This window comes from Mustela nigripes, chromosome 16 (genome assembly GCF_022355385.1).
Source record: "Mustela nigripes isolate SB6536 chromosome 16, MUSNIG.SB6536, whole genome shotgun sequence".
Lineage (NCBI taxonomy): Eukaryota > Metazoa > Chordata > Mammalia > Carnivora > Mustelidae > Mustela > Mustela nigripes.
The window spans coordinates 25,053,602-25,070,267 of NC_081572.1; the positions used below are offsets into that span (position 1 = coordinate 25,053,602).

General features: G+C 55.5%; 2 protein-coding genes and 2 long non-coding RNA genes across 6 annotated transcripts; 1 reads left to right on the forward strand and 3 right to left on the reverse strand.

Annotated features, from left to right (window-relative positions):
* Window positions 1-2,436: 2,436 nt before the first annotated feature.
* LOC132003626 (uncharacterized) lies at window positions 2,437-4,610 on the reverse strand. The gene is made up of 3 exons (XR_009400255.1): window positions 4,525-4,610; window positions 3,951-4,055; window positions 2,437-3,297 (listed from the first exon to the last, which is right to left on the reverse strand). It is a non-coding gene; the product is annotated as an uncharacterized LOC132003626 (long non-coding RNA).
* Window positions 4,275-15,272, forward strand: SGCA (sarcoglycan alpha). 3 transcript variants are annotated; one of them, XM_059379212.1, is made up of 11 exons: window positions 4,275-4,329; window positions 4,601-4,702; window positions 5,301-5,365; window positions 6,368-6,487; window positions 6,906-6,978; window positions 7,339-7,537; window positions 7,938-8,100; window positions 9,221-9,429; window positions 9,628-9,654; window positions 14,627-14,819; window positions 15,081-15,272. In XM_059379212.1, the coding sequence occupies exons 1-10, from the start codon at window positions 4,290-4,292 to the stop codon at window positions 14,805-14,807; spliced, it is 1,179 nt and encodes a 392-aa protein (XP_059235195.1). In that variant the 5' UTR covers window positions 4,275-4,289; the 3' UTR covers window positions 14,808-14,819; window positions 15,081-15,272. The 3 variants fall into 3 exon arrangements, with proteins under 3 accessions (XP_059235195.1, XP_059235196.1, XP_059235197.1); XM_059379213.1 differs by lacking the exons at window positions 4,275-4,329; window positions 5,301-5,365 and adding exons at window positions 5,245-5,300; window positions 6,589-6,743 and having other exon boundaries at window positions 4,613-4,702; XM_059379214.1 differs by lacking the exons at window positions 4,275-4,329; window positions 4,601-4,702; window positions 5,301-5,365 and adding an exon at window positions 5,240-5,300.
* LOC132003625 (uncharacterized) lies at window positions 4,710-7,381 on the reverse strand. Its single transcript, XR_009400254.1, has 3 exons — window positions 7,326-7,381; window positions 5,243-5,328; window positions 4,710-4,826 (listed from the first exon to the last, which is right to left on the reverse strand). It is a non-coding gene; the product is annotated as an uncharacterized LOC132003625 (long non-coding RNA).
* LOC132004237 (spermatid-specific linker histone H1-like protein) lies at window positions 10,357-11,043 on the reverse strand. Its single transcript, XM_059380462.1, has one exon. The coding sequence runs from the start codon at window positions 10,870-10,872 to the stop codon at window positions 10,357-10,359; it is 516 nt and encodes a 171-aa protein (XP_059236445.1). The 5' UTR covers window positions 10,873-11,043.
* Window positions 15,273-16,666: the final 1,394 nt, after the last annotated feature.

A 16,666-nucleotide genomic window follows, 5' to 3' on the forward strand; every position in this document is an offset into this window, starting at 1 on the left:
TTTAAATATTTTATTTATTTATTTAACAGAGAGAGAGATCACAAGTAGGCAGAGAGGCAGGCAGAGAGAGAGAGGAGGAAGCAGGCTCCCCGCTGAATAGAGAGCCCCATGTGGGGCTCAATCCCAGAACCCTACGACTCTGAGGTCATGACCTGAGCTGAAGGCAGAGGCTTTAACCCACTGAGCCACCCAGGCGCCCCAGTGATTTATTTTTTAAAAGATATTACAGCTTCTATAAAATTACTGTTAGTGTATAGAAACACTGTTGGAGTTGGTATTTTATTTATATTTGGATATTAACTTTCATCCAACAACCTTGATCTCTCTTAAGAACCCTAATAACATGCCTGTAGAACCTCTTAGATTTTCTATATAAATATTTATACCATCAGCAAAAAATGTCAAAGATTTTTTTGTTTCTTTTATTTTCCTAATCCTTCCATCGCTGAGCGGTGGTGGCTTTTAAATCTGACTTCTCCCAGCTCTCGGTCTGTGCGGGTGGCCTGGCCCTGGGCAGCTACAGTTTTGCGCCTTCAGTTGTAAATAAATAAAAGACCCCTTACTCTCTCCAGAGCTTTACAATTTACAAAGCACTTTCGCTTTCACTATCTCATTGATCCTTATTACCCCCACTTTACAGAGCGGGAGTGTCTCTCCTCCTTGTCCAGAGATCTAGCTGGGCAGAACACTGTGCTGTGAGCTCTTTGACAGTCCCTCCCTTTCTCTGTTTCTCCCCTAAGCTACAAAGTTTGGCTAGGGATGGTGTCTGGTATTCTCAGACTCAGGATTGATGGCTCTGGGCGGTCACAAGGCTCAAGGAACCTCTTTGAGGGCTGAAGGCCAAAGATTAAAAAAAAAAAAACAAAAAAAGGGAGGAGGAATCTGGGTACATTTAGGTCCTCAGACTCGTGCCCCCAAAGGTCGCGAAGAGTGGAGAAATAGGGACATGTCCTTGGAAGTCGGAGGGTTGATACAAATGATGGGGATGGTGGGAAAAAGGGCAGTGTCCAGTCCCCCCCCCTCCCCCCGCAGCTAGGCGGATCGCCTCCCGGCTTGGGAAAACATCCTCTGGACCCGGAAGGGGAGGACGAAGTCAGGCTCGGGGCCGTGGGCTTCCTCCTGCGTCGCCCCCTCTAGCTGCAGTGCTCAGCAAACACTCCTGACGCGCAACCCCAACCCGGGGCGGAGCGCTCCCGCCCCCCAACCCGACTCCCGCCCTGTCCCCGCTCTGCCCCAGTATTGCGCAGGCGCAGGTCCAAGCTGCGGCCGCGAACGCGCCCTCTCGTGGCTAACTGACAGATCGCATCCTTTGTTGAGGCGCTGGGGGGCGGCGAAGAGGAGGGGGAGGAAGATGGGGGTGGAGTCTGGGAGGCAGATGCGACAATCAGATCACAATGATGAGAATCCCTTTCCTTTGTCCCTTATGACAACATATAATCCCCCGTTGTAGATGCAGATGAAGAAAATATGGTCCTCAGAAATCAAGAGGTTCATAAAGACAGAAGTGGAAGGAAAGAGTTGGGGAGATGAGGCATTCATTCAATCTTTCATTCATTCAGAAGATTTTCACTGAGATGGGGAGAGCCAGAGACAAAGGACCAGAGGAATTAAATCGGGACACTGACAAGCGGAGATCCGGCAGAGAGCTGGGGAAACAGGTGTGGAGAGGCATAGACCTGACCCACCTGTCCCCCCAGACGGATGCTCTGACAGGTGAGGGCCACCTCAGGAGCTCAAGAAGGGACAGTCCAAGGACCAGGAGGGGACTCTTGTCACAAAAGACTGAAGCAATCAAATATGCCTAAAGCCATAAATTCATAATTAGGCTACTGTTTTTGAAAAGCTAACGGGCTGAGGTTTGAGGGATGCTGGAGAATCAATTCATTATTTCGAAATTGGCAAATATAGGAACAGAATCGAGTATTTATCCTATCTTTTTCCATAGGAGCTACGACACTCAGTAACCAACTAGTAAGCGAGGCACAGTTTCTGTGTTGAGAATTATTCTGACTAATAAAGGAAGGAGTGATTGGATGTGAGTATCACCATTTGCAGGGTGGGGGGCGGGGGACTGACGGATGAGGCACAGAGCATCACAGTTCCTGTACTTCTGGATGGAAGAAGCAATCCCACCATCTGTGAAGTGGTCTTGCCAAGGAAAATAGAACCTATACCTGATCAGGACTTTGAATCCAAATACAATTTACAGGAAAAAACAATGTACAGGAAATACAATTTACAGGAAGTACAGAGGTCAGAGAGATGTGTTAAAGAACACCCTAGAGATGCAATCAGCAAAACCCAGACTGGAAAACAGCACAGCAAATGGCCTGGTTCTCTCAAGGAAAAAGAGAGAGAGAGGTTTGGATGGGGAACCTATGGACTTAAAGAGATTTAAAGGAGACACATCAGTCAGTTTCGGTGTGTGTGCTCTATTTGGATCATGATTCAAACAAATACACTGTTAAAAAAAAAGACATTCATGAGAAATTGGAAATCTGAACACTATAGGTCTGATATCAAGGAATTATCATTAACTTTAAGGTATACTAATATACGAAGTATAACAATTGTGATTGTTTAAAGAAGAGTCATTCTATTAAAATAATAAAAATAAAAGTCATCATCTTTCAAAAATACATGCTAAAATATTGACAGAGGAAATGAAACAGGAGGGAGAGTTGGGGGAGCACAGGTGACAGGAGATTGGCCATAAGTCGCTGACAGTTGAAGCTGGAGGGTAGATATATGGAGCTTTCATTCTTTTATTCTGTAGACTTTTTTAAAAAAAGATTTTATTTATTTATTTGACAGGCAGAGATCACAAGTAGGCAGAGAGAGAAGGGGGGGGGGGAACAGGCTCCCTGCTGAGCAGAGAGCCTGATGCGGGGCTTGATCCCAGAACCCTGAGATCATGACTGGAGCCAAAGGCAGAGGCTTTAACCCACTGAGCCACCCAGGCGCCCCTATTCTGTAGATTTTTGTTTAAATTTTGCAAACTAAGGGGCACCACGATGGCTCAATCAGTTAAGTGTCTGACTCTCCATCTCAGCTCAGGTCTTGATCTCAGGGTCAAGAGTCCAAGGCCCCCACTGGGCTCCACACTCGGTGTAGAGCCTACTTAAAATAAAATAAAATTTGCAAACTAAGAAGTTTAAGGACCCTGTGACCCCTCTCTCTATGCTCAGGCCCCAGGGAACAGAAACGCTGAGAATTCTAGCAGTAGCTTGCAATCCAGACAGCTCTGAGGTCCTCTGGTTGGCCACAGGGGACTTCTGGCTGGCTCCTGGCACAGTCCTTGGTTGGGAGAAGGCGAGAAGGATCCGTAAGGAAACTGACCTCTGGGGGCCTGGTGGCACTGCATTCAGACACAGCTACTTCAGGACAGCTGAAAGTGTGAGTGGGGGGCTCCAGAAAAGAGCAGGCGAGGGGCCGCTGAGGGGCTGAGGACTGACAAACCCTGCCCTGTCTGAGAGCCTGAGTGGATGCTGACTGTGGAATCTGGTGGCTCTCCAGGGATGGGTGGGACGGTCAGGCAGGAAGAGAGAAAAACCTGCACCCTAGTCATTCCAGTTGGCAGGCCAACGCCGTGCCGTGGCCCTCAGTTCTGACCAGAACTGGTTCCAGGCGCCCCTGTGTGGGGCAATGGGTATGGTGGGGGGAGATGGAGATGCCCAGGAGGGAGACTCCTGCACACACCAGGAATTCTGGACCCAGGAGGCACCCCTGGGTCCCCACCTCCTCCTCAAGACATCTAGGGAGAGTACCCTCTGCTGGCTCTGAGTTCGAAGCCCCCAGAGAGAAGGGCATGCCATCCTCTTCACACCTGGACCCAGATCGTTGACTGAGGCAAGATGGAGGGTGACAGGGTGCCCCCTGCAGCCAGGCCACGAGCCTCAGCTGTTTGGTTGTACGGCCCTGTGGGGTGGGGGGTCATGAAGAGCTGGTACCTCATTCTTCTTGTCTGAAAATGGGGATGAAAGCCCTCCTGGGAACAGCTGCGGGGATGGAAGGAGTTACAGTCCATCCGTGTATGTGTATCCGTGTATCCAAGCCTGGTGCAGGGCGGCAGAGGGGGGGGGTTAGCCGGCAGTACCCATCCGCGTGCACACTCCCGTGGGGCACGTGTCTGTCCCCACCCCAACCCCGTCCACCCCACCCCTGCCAATAGGGGCTGCTCTCTAAGCACGCACTGAGTTCATGAGGTTGTGGCTTCATCACAAGCACACCGAGAGGTGAGCACTATCGTTCTAGGTTATAGTTGTGGGAACAGAGCCTAGAGAGGGCAAATGAAGTTTTCCAAGGCCAGGTCTCCAGTGAGGGGTCAAGGTAAGGTTCATGTCCAGTTGGCAGGTCTCCAAGCCTGTGCCGCCTCCTCCACTCCCCCGGCTCTACCTGGCTAGTCCTGCCCAGGACTCTCTCTCTCTCTTCCCAGACTTGGGGTACGTGCTGGGGGTGTCTACTCTGGGGGTCAGGGCTGGGTGAATGGGCACCTTGCTGTTCGGCGTGCTGTCCCCCCCATACCTGCTGGTTGCCAGGCCCCATGCCAGGTCCGGGCATACGGAGATAAAAAGATTCTAGTCTCCCCTACCCCCTGCAGTGCTGTACCCGGGGCCCAGCGGGCACCCAGCTGGGCCTAGCAGAGGAAGGCAGCACAGAGCGCCTGCAGGGAGGAGAGGAGGCCTGTGTCGAGTCTTGCCAGGTACGTGGCCGTTGGCTGGTCTGATGAGGGCAGGAAAGGAACTGCAAGCAGCGGGAACAGCTTGTGCAAAGGACTTAGTGACGGTGGTGGAGGGGGCAGCAGCAGATTGATGCTGGGCAGAAGCCTGGGGTAGAGAGAGAGAGAGAGAGAGAGTGTGTGTGTGTGTGTGTGTGTGTGGTTGGCAGGGGTGAGAGGCGGGGATTCTGGACCGGATGGCCAGGCCCAGGCACGGTCTAAAAGCCATCAAGAGCTGGGGCCTCAGGGCAAGGGGAGCCCTGAGTGTTTCCAGGGAGGACTAAGGTTTTCGGATTGGTGGTTTAGAGAATGTTCTCAGGCCACAGGGAGGGGATCCCTGGAGGGATAGTGTCCTAAGAGGAGAGTGTTCAACCTGGATTCAGTGCCTGCTTAGGTGGGGATGGGGAGGGACCCCCTGGCAGAAGCTGGGGCCCGCTGCTCTGGGACACCTCCCCCAGCGGCTCTCCCTCCCACTCTCCCTCCCTCCCTCTCTCCTCCTCCCCTGCTCCTGTCTCTGTCACTCACAGGGGCCGGCAGGCTGGGGCAGTCATGGCAGCCGCTCTAATCTGGATTCTTCTTGCAGGCAAGTTGTGGCGTTCTTCTGGGCGAGGCTCAGGACGAAGGGACGGGATGTCCGAGTGGAAAGAGGTGGAAAGACAGAGGTAGCTCAGGGGAGGGGTCTGGGGCCAGGGACCAGAAGGACCTTGGGGTGCTCATGCTGTGTCCAGCAGGAGGTCCAGGGAAGTGGGGCTGGGAGCAGGGCTCTGGGATGTGGGGGGCACAGAGAGCTTCAGAGAGCTCAGAAGGGTTGGGCGTCCTAGACCGAGGTGGGCCTGACCACAGGCCCAGAGTGTAGTTGGCCCTTTAATGGGCTGGCTGGTCGGCCTTCTTTCTAGGCCCAGGCTAAATTTGGCCTTGGGAGGGTGTGGGGGCCCCCGCTGGGGCAGGTCCTTTCCCTGGGGCTTAGGATCCCTTTTGCTCAGCATTTATTGGCTTCTACTGTGGGCGCCTTCCCCGCTGTGTGTTAGGGAAGTTGGGAGAGAGTACCAGAATGGCCACCCACCTCCTTCAAAAGTCCCTTCCCTCTCCCCCTCCCCTCCAGCCTTCCAGATGCTCTGCGTTCTTTTTTAAAAATTTCTATTTATTTGTTTATTTTCTGAGAGCGAGAGCAGGGAGAGTGACAAAGCGCTTGTGGGGCAGTGGGGAGGAGTAGAGGGAGAAGAAGACAGAGCACCCTAAGCGGGCTCGATCTCAAGACCCTGAGACCTGAACTGAAATCAAGGGTCCAACGCTTAACTGACTGAGCCTCCCGGGCGCCCCTGACACCCGCATTCTTCGAGTTCCTTCACAAGTGCCCATAACCCGCATCTACCCCCGACACGCCCACACCCCTCTCAGCCAGACCGCAGCCCCTGCCCAGTGTGACCCCTCAAAGGGAGCCTAAAATGTGGACTGGGGGAGGGAATTCCCATGAATGGGAAGTGACAGAAATGTCTGGGACTTGTCACTGATCCCGGTGTGTGTGGCATAGCTAGGACCCCACCAACGTCCTTTCCTGGGAGCCCTCCGTCTCTTAGGGGCACTGGGAGCTTCTCCCCTGCCCAGGACTAAGGCTGATGTGTGTCTTTGGGGGATATGGGGTCCCCACAGTTCTCCTGGCAGGGCTGGGGGATGCGGAGGCCCCGCAGACCACCCTGCAGCCTCTTGTGGGCCGCGTCTTCGTGCACACCCTGGACCAGGAAGCGGCCCTGCGTCATCCCGAGCACACCGGTGAGAGGGGCTTGGAGGGCACTGGTGGGCTGGAGAGGCCCGGCCAGGGGCCGGTGAAGGCTCCTGTCACTTCTCCCATTCCCTCTCCTCCCTTCCACCAGATGTCCCCCCCACCACCCCTGTCACCTACCACGCCCACCTCCAGGGACACCCAGACCTGCCCCGGTGGCTCCGCTACACCCAGCGCAGCCCCCGCCAGCCTGGCTTCCTCTACGGCACCCCCACCCCTGAAGATCGTGGGCGCCAGGTCATCGAGGTACCGGCAAGGACCCCAATGGGCTGTGCCCCCTGTGGACATCTGTGCATGTTCATTTACATAATTTAGATGCTCTGATTTGAGGGTGTTTCAGTGCCCCCCACGCTTCCTCACTCGCCCCCTCCCTCAGCCCTCTTTTCATCCTCCACCCCCCTGCCCCAGGTCACAGCCTACAATCGGGACAGCTTTGACACCACCCGGCAGAGGCTGGTGCTGCTGATTGGGGATCCAGAAGGTACAGTCAGCCCTGCCGAACCCCTGCCCCACCTCCACCCCGCCAATGCCAGTCTTGCGGGGGGGTTCCCTTGGAAGGAGGGACGGGGGTGTGGAGACACTTGGGGAGCAGTAGGAGCAGGGGCTCCTGGAAGGGCTCCAGAGCTGTCTTCTCAGCCATTCTGCCCATGGTCTGTGGGGCCTTGGGGAGTTGCTGAGGTTGTGGGAAGGGCGTTTGAGGCCTGTGAAGGATGGGAAGTTAGGGAGGAAGGGAGGAGTCTGAGGGGGCATGACTGAGGAGGAGGGGCATGACGGAGGAGATTGAGTGGGGGAGGGCTGGGGAGGGTCTGTGCGGTTTCAAGTGCCAACCTGGTCTTTACAGGCCCCCTGCTGCCATACCAAGCTGAGTTCCTCGTATGCAGCCACGATGTGGAGGAGGTGCTGCCTTCAACGCCTGCCAGTCGCTTCCTCACAGCCTTGGGAGGGCTCTGGCAGCCGGGGGAGCTCCAGCTACTCAACATTACCTCCGCCTTGGACCGTGGGGGCCGCGTCCCCCTTCCTATTGAGGGTCGCAAGGAAGGGTAAGTTGCAACCCAGGAGGACTTCCTGGAGGAGGTAGCGAAAGCTGGCCTTCCGGAGGGATGGTCATGGAGCACCATCTTGCACCTTCATATACCCGCGTGGATCTCCCAGTTTCACATCACCGTCAGCTTCCCTCCAGCCACACCCCTTCATCTTCTTACCCTTCCTGGGCCCAAACCCTAATTACATTGAAGTCTAGACTCCCTGATAGCCCACGAGAACATAAAAGACCCAGCTATCAAAAGACATTCCTAGGAGTATAAGGCTCCCCAGAAGAATAGGGTGCTCTGTGTGCTCTCGCCATAACCCAGGTCTCAAGGTGGTCCTGCATCCCCAAATCTCCTGTGTCCAGCCCTCCCCCTGCCCCAAATGCTAACTGTGGCTTCTGTCCGGGCCCAGGGTTTACATCAAGGTGGGCTCTACCTCACCCTTCTCCACTTGCCTGAAGATGGTGGCATCTCCAGACAGCCACGCTCGCTGTGCCCAGGGTCAGCCTCCACTTCTGTCCTGCTATGACACCTTGGCGCCTCACTTCCGCGTTGACTGGTGCAATGTGTCCCTGGTGAGAAGGGACCCTGGGTCCGGAGGTGGGAATGGGTCATGATCCCCATCACAGTCTCCTCTCTAGCCCCGTTTCCACCACATCTCTCTGTTCCTGTTTCTTTCTGTGCTTGCGCGCGCGCGCGCGCGCTGAAGTTCCACCTCACCCCACAAGAGGGTGACAGAGTCCATAATCCAGAAAAGCGATCCTGGGGTCCAGAAGTCTCCTATGCGCCCAACCCAACCACTAGAACAATCACCCCAATGGGGCAGTTCCAAAAACCCTTTTCCCACTAGGGGACTCTTTGGGACATCTCTGTCTGCTTCCTTCTAAGGTGTCACCTAGCAAATCTGCCTGCAATAATAAACAGATAGCTCTACCCCAAGTTTTTTTTTTTTTTTTTTTTAAGATTTTTATTTATTTATTTGACCGACAGAGATCACAAGTAGGTAGAGAGGCAGGCAGAGTGAGAGAGCGGGGAAGCAGGCTCCCTGCTGAGCAGAGAGCCAGATGTGGGGCTTGATCCCAGGACCCTGAGATCATGCGCGGAGCTGAAGGCAGAGGCTTTAACCCACTGAGCCACCCAGGCACCCCTCTACCCCAAGTTCTAAACCAAAGATACTCACTACAGCTCTTGGGAATACTGAGCACAATTTCTTGGGGTCCGTAGAGACCCTGACTCCCCGGGTTGGGAGCCCCTGGAATACTCTGTTCCTGATAATTGACCCACAGTGAGGCAAGGACTGATCCTCAACAACGTCCCTGAGCACGTGCTGTGTGCTGGGCTCTAGCCAATCAACATGCTTTACACTTGCCCCCACCCCAGAGATAGGGGCCACCATCAGCATTCTGCCTTTCCACGTGAGGGAAAGGAGGCACCTGGAGGGAAGTCATCCAGCACAGCCCTTGTCGGAATGAGGATTCAAACCCAGGCAGTCGGGCCCCAGAGATGTGCCTTAACCATTGTACGGACCTGCCTCTCCTCGCCCTTCTCTCCCGGTTCCTAGTCCAAAACCTGTCCTTTGAGCTCACCCAAGCAGGGGGAGACAGGCAGGAGGAAACCCTGTGGTCGTGCCCCATCCCCCGGGGGTCTCTGTGTCTAGCCGACGGCTCCTCGGTGAGCCCTGGGCTCTCTGAGCAGGTGGATAAGTCAGTGCCAGAGCCCGCCGATGAAGTGCCCACCCCAGGTGATGGGATTCTGGAGCATGACCCGTTCTTCTGTCCACCGACTGAGGCCACGGACCGAGACTTCCTCACCGACGCCCTGGTCACCCTCCTGGTGCCCCTGCTGGTGGCTTTGCTGCTCACTGCGTTGCTGGCTTACATCATGTGCTGCCGGCGGGAGGGACAGTGAGTGTGGGGGAGAGAGGGCAGGGAGGGCACTGTGGCTCATCCCCACAGGGCTCCTTGTGGCCGCTGTGCTGCCTGGGGAGCCCTCAGGGAGTGGGGTCCTCAGCCAGGAAGTAGATGGGGACCTCTTGCCTAGCCTGTCACCAGGGGGGGGGTGTTATGGGTAATAGCTAATCCCCCTCCCTTGGCTTTCCACAGGCTGAAGAGAGACCTGGCCACCTCGGAGTGAGTAGGGGAAAGCTGGGGGGCTGGGTGGGAGCACCCCCCTAGACTGCCAAGCTAGACCCCACCCCCAAACCTCCATGAGCAACACACATTACTCTGGGCTGATGGGGGCCGCACCTGGCCTCTGAGCTCCAGGTCTCGGCTGGCTGGTTGCTGGGCCTGACCTCTCCTGGCCCGGCCTTCTTATTTTCTGGGTCTCCGTGGAGGACTGTAACCTGGGATGGGGCACAGGAGGGGATCCCTGCCAAGTGTGCAGACCTGTGGCCACCCTGGGGGAAAGGGTTCGAGAAGCCATTGAAGAGGCTGTGTTCACACACACACACACGTGCACACACATGCACACACGTGCACTTTCCCGAGTCACACAGTAGGTGTGGTTCCAGACTGGTTTCTGCCACACCATCCGCGTGAGGCTCTTGGGCCCCAGGTTCCTCCACCTGCCAGATGACGGGGTCATTGAACTAGTTAATGTCTGTGGTCCTCCCAATTCCTCCAGCCCTGACCCCAAATCCATCCCACTCTTCGTTCGCACCCCCCGACGGCCTTACCCCCTCCTCTGTCCCCAGCCTCCTTCCACTCTCACTCCCTTGAGCCCCAAAGATTCCAGGAGGCAGGTGTGAAATAAGTTAGGCTCCTTTTATTTCCACTGCACTGAGCCTGTGGCGGGCCTGGCACCCCTGCCTTCTTGCCTCGCCTGCGTCATTAATTGCGGCGGCCTCTGGCCACCCTGCGGCCCTCCTTGTGTAGCCGCTTGTGCCCTCTTTGGGAGCCCATTAGCAACTGGCGCTGCCCAGGCCGGCGCTGCCCAGATCGGCGCTGTCTCTGGCCCCTGAGCTTGAACTTGGAGGCAAACTTCTTGCCCATACGGAAGGAGCCCGAGGCCCCCTTGCCGGTCACCTGCTTGAGAATGCCCTTTTCCACCAGCCCCTTGAGCACTCGCTTGAAGCGCCAGGCGTTCCGGGTCATGTCGTAGCCCATGGTGGTGACCGCCTTCTTCAGGGTGGCTAGACTCACGCGGTTGTGCATGCCCTTGTCCGCCACCACCCCCAGGATCACCTTGGATATGCTGAGCTTCCGTCGGGTTTTGGGGCTGGCGCGGCGCCCAGTCACATTCTTGCTAGGGGCCCCGGAGGCGCTGGCCTGCCGGCCTACGCCCTGCGGTGGGTTCGAGGCCGCCAAGGGTGCAGATGGGGGTGGCGCTGAAGTGTCTTTCTGCATCTCTCCCTGGGGCGGGTGAAAGGAGCTAGGTGCGAGGGCCTCCAGGGTGACGGCTGGACGTCTCCGCTGGGTTGCTCTTCGGTGGATGAGGCAAGTCTCTGGTCCTGGTTCCCTCAGAGGCTCCCGTGGAGGGCTCCAGCCCCAGCCTCCCCCTGGGTGGCCAGAAGTAAGACCAAGGATGATCACCCACGGCTGGCCTCCGCAGATTTGTGCCTCAGGTGCAGGGGGTGGCAAGGGTTACCTTGGTGGTGACCTCAGGGGGACATTGTGAGGTCACCAGAATCCTATGAGGGTCACAGTGGTCCCATTGTTCTTTCCTGGCAGGTGCCCAGATAGTGTGGGCATCTGACAAGCCAGGTACCTTGGGAAGGAGGGCGGAGGCCAGGTGGGTGGACGGCAGGGTCACGTGGTGTGTCAAGCACGGGTGCGAGTGTTTAGAAATGTCTGCATCAGAACCAGCAGATTTCAGGATGCTCAGAGACCCCAGTTTTTTTTTTTTTTTTTTTTATTGAGAGAGAGACTGAGAGTAAGCAGTGGCGGGGAGGGAGGAAGAGAGAAGGACAAGCTGACTCTGCCCTGAGCAGGGAGCCTGACGTGGGGCTCTTTCTCAGGACCCCAAAATCATGACCTGAGCTGAAATCGAGGGTTGGACCCTTAACTGATTGAGCCACCCAGGCGCCCCATGAAACCTCAGTTTTAAACCCACCATTTTGATGCCACCATGTCAACCCAGTAGGTTGAGGAATACGAACATTTTTAGCATCAGAATTATACCCACATTTCTGAATCGTTAAGGGAAAATACTTTCCAGAGTGAGCAAACTGTCATGCCTTGCTCTACCCAGGTCAGTTTGATTCCTTGGTCAATTTGATCACAAAGCCATGGAAAAACTCTGCGCTTTTTTTTTTTTTTTTCCTATTTTCATTTTTATTTGATAGAATTTTTTTCCCATTTGGAATGAGTGATTTTCCATGTCCGTTTTTCAAGGAACATTTTATTCCTCAATTTTTTTGGCCCATGCCAAATTTGATCAATTATACCTTCTGCTATTGTGGAAATTCTCTTCTGATCGGTGATTTCGAGCACGGCCCGTTCTGCTGGCTGAGTTCTGGAGCTCGGAAGCGCTCAGGAAAATCTGTTTCCTCCATCAGTGTTGAATCCATCAGCAGGCTTACCGTGTGCCCTATCAGCCCTTGTTGGTTTGGATTTTGAGTTGATTTATTTCTACAAATTCCTTTATTTATTTATTTATTTATTTATTTATTTATTTTGCTTGTTCAATGTCTACCATTTTTCAAATTATCCACAACTGTGGCCTGTATCAGAGTTTGCTGGCCAGAAAGTCCCTCTGCCTGACCCTCTTCTGTGGTCTGTGTGTCAAGAGACGGGGCTCCAGAGCTGTGTGTGTTGGAGGTGGCAAGTGTGTGTGTGTGTGTGTGTGTGTGTGTGTGTAGGAATGCCTGCCTATTTGTTCGTCTGCCCAAGTGCTGATGTGGAAGGGCTGTGGGGGAAGGCCGCAGTGGGGCTGGCTTCGGCTCCTGCTCTGGAAAAACATCCCCAGAGCATTTTCCACCTGTGTATGTCGCCAGAGTAATGAGACCCAGATGCAGGGCCCAGGGCGGGGAGGGGGCCCCCTAACTAAGGCCCTTCCCTGGCCAGGGCATTACCTGCCTGGCTGTCTCTGGCCCGAAGCAGCCCCATGCTTCTAGCTTCCTTTCTCCCTCAGCCTCCCCTTGCCTGGGAATGGAAAATTGCGTTTTGGACTACTCTGCTTGCCAAATTCCAGACTCAAGAGCTCATCTTGATCCTCCCCTGGCCTTAGGGGACTCCACCTCCTCCCCGCAACCAGACAGGACTTGGTCCTGCCCCCCTCCCTCCCTGCCCCGAGGAGCAGAGCAGGGGCCCATTCAGTCTGAACCTCGAAAGTCTGACCCGGAGTCTAATCTCCTATCCCAAGCTCGACTTGGTGTTGGTGTCCGTTAACTGAGACTCGGACAGGGGTGGGGATCACTGCCCCTCCCTCATTTGATCAGTAAGCCAGAGGCAAGTAGGGTAGCTTCCCTCTGCCTGGGGTCCCCACTCCTTTAAGGAAACTTAATTCTTTTTTATTTTTTTCTAAGACTTTATTTGAGAGAGAGAACACAAGCAGTAGGGGGCAGAGGGAGAAGCAGGCTCCCCGCAGAGCAAGGAGCCCCATGTGGGGGTCCATCCCAGGTTTGATAGATCATGACTTGAGCCGAAGTCCGACACTTAACTGACTGAGCCACCCAGGCTCCCTTTTTTTTTAGATTTTTTTTTGGTGGGGGAGGGGCAGAAGGAGAGAAGCCGACTCCTGGCTGAGTGTGGAGCCCCACCCAGGGTTCAATCTCAGGACCTTCAGATCATGAACTTGGTCAAAATCGGTCGAAATCAAGAGTTGGATGCTCAACTGACTGAGCCACGCAGGCGTCCCAAGGAGACTAATTCTTAGTTTGTAATGAAGAGTCCCTGCTGTTGGTCTCACCTGGGAAAGTATGTCCCGGTTGGACGAGTGTGGGTGGGCTCATGTAAAGGGGCTTGGAAGAACATCCCTTTACTGGAGGCCAAGTACATTAGTGAGCTTCCTATAATAAAACAACACTGATGATAAGGATGGCGGCATCACGTTCCCTGTAAACTTAGCTATCTCTGTGATGCTGATCAAAAGACATCGAAGTGTGTTTCCTGTATTAACTCATTCAGTCTGTACCTGAACTTCATTACAATGGAGGAAACAGTGGCACAGAGAAGTTAAGTGACTTGCATAAGTTCACATAGGCAGTGAGTAGCAGAACTCACACTCAGACCCAAAGCAAATCCCTGTGCTTGGTTTCACCGGGCTACCGTCCTTCTCAGAATGAACGGAAGCTTGCCCCCGGACAGCAGAAAGCAAGCTGTGAGGATCTCAAATGAGAATGCGGCTGAGCTTTCTGAGAAAGAAGAAAGTCTTCTAGAAAGACTAGGGCTCAGGAAGGACTTCCAGACTGCCCTGGGGATTTCAGGCCCACAGAGGGCAGAGCCCAGGGCTGGCCTCAGGGAGTTGTGGTCTGGGAGAAAGCAGAGAGCAGATAGTCAGTGTCCCAGAGCCGGTCCTGGGGCCGGGTGGGAGAGGTCCAGGTACAAAGGCCAGGGACGCTACAAGGGAAGAGCCGGAAGAGGAGATCGTGGGGGTCTGGCCAGAAATAGCAGGAGCCGAAGTAGGAGGTGGGAAGAGATGGAGGGGGGACGTTTGCCAGACTCTGAGGGGGATGAGACAGGGAAGACTGGATGGTCAATGACAGGAGAGAGTATTAGTGGAGGAAACTGCTAGAAGGGACCTAGAGGGTCATGGGAATGAATGTCCAGCAAATGGTGACCTCCTCAAATACGGATCCACTGTGGGTATCATGTCGAGCATCTCGGGAGCTCTTCGCATGCACCAGGTGCTTTTCTAAACATTTCTCTCACTTAATTCCCACCACAATGCTAGGAAGTAGGTTCTAGTATTATGCCCATTTTACGGTTGAGGACACTGAGGCACAGCGTGGTTCAGCACCTTGCCAGGGACACACAGCTTTGAATCCAGACTGTCTGCTCCCACAGCCTATGCCTCGGTCACTGGACCCTGAGCCAGCACCAAAGACCCGCCTGTTTGTCCTCCCCCTACGCATGCCAGCAAGTGGAGGGCTACAGCGTGTCTCAGATGCAGGGGCACAGGGAGCCAGAGCTGATGACTCTGTCGGCCCTGTGCCCCCAGCATCCAGATGGTCCACCACTGCACCATCCGCGGGAACACAGAGGAGCTGCGGCAGATGGCATCCAGTCGGGAGGTGCCCCGGCCACTGTCCACGCTGCCCATGTTCAACGTGCGCACCGGCGAGCGGCTGCCTCCGCAAGTGGACAGCGCCCAGGTGCCCCTCATCCTGGACCAGCACTGAGGGCGTAACCAGGTGGGCCTGGTGGGGCCACGCCAACCTCATTTCTGGGGACAAGGTGGCTTCTGACTCGCGGCTGGGGTAGATAGTGGTGGGCAGGGAAGTCAAGGGACGGGGCACACAGCCTTGCCTGCTCCTCTGAAGGAGCTGGGGGTGTGGGGGTTGCTCAGCAGGTCCAGGGCTATGTCCCCCAGGGCCCAGCACTTGGGGTTGGAGGGCTGGCTGGGGAGGCAGGAGCCCCATCACGGTCCCTCAGCCCTCCCTCTGCTGTTCCAGTTCCAGGCCCAGCCTCCTCCTCCTCCTCTCCCCACACGCATGGAGCCGCGGACCCACAGCCACATCCTTCCTGGGGATTCGGGCTCCTGGCCTGAGGGCCCCCAGGCTTGGAACAAACAGAGAAATGGCGGCAGGGGAGGTGAGGGTGTCTGGGGTCAGGATCCCCCGAATAAATAGTTGCTGCTGTCCTCACCTATGGCTGCCGGCTCCTCCTTCTCAGCAGCCTCCCACCAGCCCTTGCTTCCTCAGTTTCCCTTTCTGCTCCGGGAGCTCTCAGAGTCAGCCAGGGGCTACCAGCCTGCCCTTCAGACTCTTGGCATTTTGCTGTTTTCTCATCTTCTCTGGAAGAAAGACGGAAGGATCTGATCTGTGGCCCAGGTCTTAGTCCTTGGACAGAACCTGATTGCGGGTATTACTGGGTCATCAGCCCCACTTTACAGAGGAGGAAACCAAGGCCCAGGGAGAGAAGGCAACTTACCCAAGGTCACCGAGCAAGCAAGGGGCAGAGTTTGGATTAGAATTTAGTATGTCCACCTCCGCGTTGCCTTCTGGAGGGCTGAAGGGTTCTGGAAGCAAGAGGTCCAGGTTCTTATCTGTCTGGACCCCCTAGAGGAAGAGTCCCTTTGTAACTCATGCTGCAAGGAAGCCTATCCTGTATATGGAGAGAGCGGTTGGGATACGGGACCCTGAATGCTTGAGCTCAATGACCCAGTGGGCTTCTCCAGGGTCTGGGCAGAAGTCACGGGACACGGCGTGACCTGGCGCCCTTGTTGAGCAGAGTGTCACCAGCCTGGCCCTGGAGAGCTCAGCCCCAGCTGCTTTCTCCCAGATGGCTGGGCCCCCGCCCACTGCCGCCCTGAACCACACCTGGTCTCATGTCTGACCACATCCTTGGGAGGCCAAGCCAGAGATCAGGCCCAAGAGGGGACCCAGATAAAGGAAGGGTGGCAGAGGAGCAGGGACTTATGGCCTCCGTCTCAGGCCCCTGGATCTGGGTGGCAACTCCCAAGAAAATCCAAACATCCTCCATGGTGACCTTGAAATCCCTTTTTGAGTTTGACCCACCAGGCCTGGGATCCACCCACTGTCCTGGGATATGGGTGGATCCCTCTCCCTTCCCCCAGGGGGCAGTGGGTGTTGGGGGTGCCGTGCATGGCCCCAGGCTTGGGGCTGATGAGGAGGGCCAACACCATGGTGGTGCCTCCAGGGCCAAGGGCCCTTGAGGATGGCTAACTTTCTGAATACTGTGTCCAGGTGTTCCAAAAGGTACTGGCAAGGGGGTGGTGAGTGCCCCCTGGGACCCCTCCCCTTTCTCTCATTCCCCCAAATCTCCACTTTCCAGTATGTCTGGAATCCATCCACTTCTCATGGCCTCCACTCGGATCCTGGTGCAGCCCCAGGGTCTCGCCTCTGGGCCCCTGCAACAGCCTCCCCGTGGAGCCCCGTCCCTTCTTCTGCCCCTCCAGCCTCAACTCCAGCAGGAGCCAGGCCCACCCTTTCAGAAGAAAGATCAGGGCATCACATCCCCCAGCTTTTGATTCTCCAACGCCTTCTGGTCACACTGAGAGTAAGATCTGCGCTCTTGA

Bases quoted from the DNA above. Each gene is read 5' to 3' on its own strand.
- SGCA (XM_059379212.1), top strand. From the start codon at position 4,290: ATGAAGTTTTCCAAGGCCAGGTCTCCAGTGAGGGGTCAAG. The intron at 7,538-7,937 runs GTAAGTTGCAAC...GTCCGGGCCCAG, and splicing joins ATTGAGGGTCGCAAGGAAGG to GGTTTACATCAAGGTGGGCT. The intron at 9,430-9,627 runs GTGAGTGTGGGG...GGCTTTCCACAG, and splicing joins TGCTGCCGGCGGGAGGGACA to GCTGAAGAGAGACCTGGCCA.
- LOC132004237 (XM_059380462.1), bottom strand. From the start codon at position 10,872: ATGCAGAAAGACACTTCAGCGCCACCCCCATCTGCACCCTTGGCGGCC.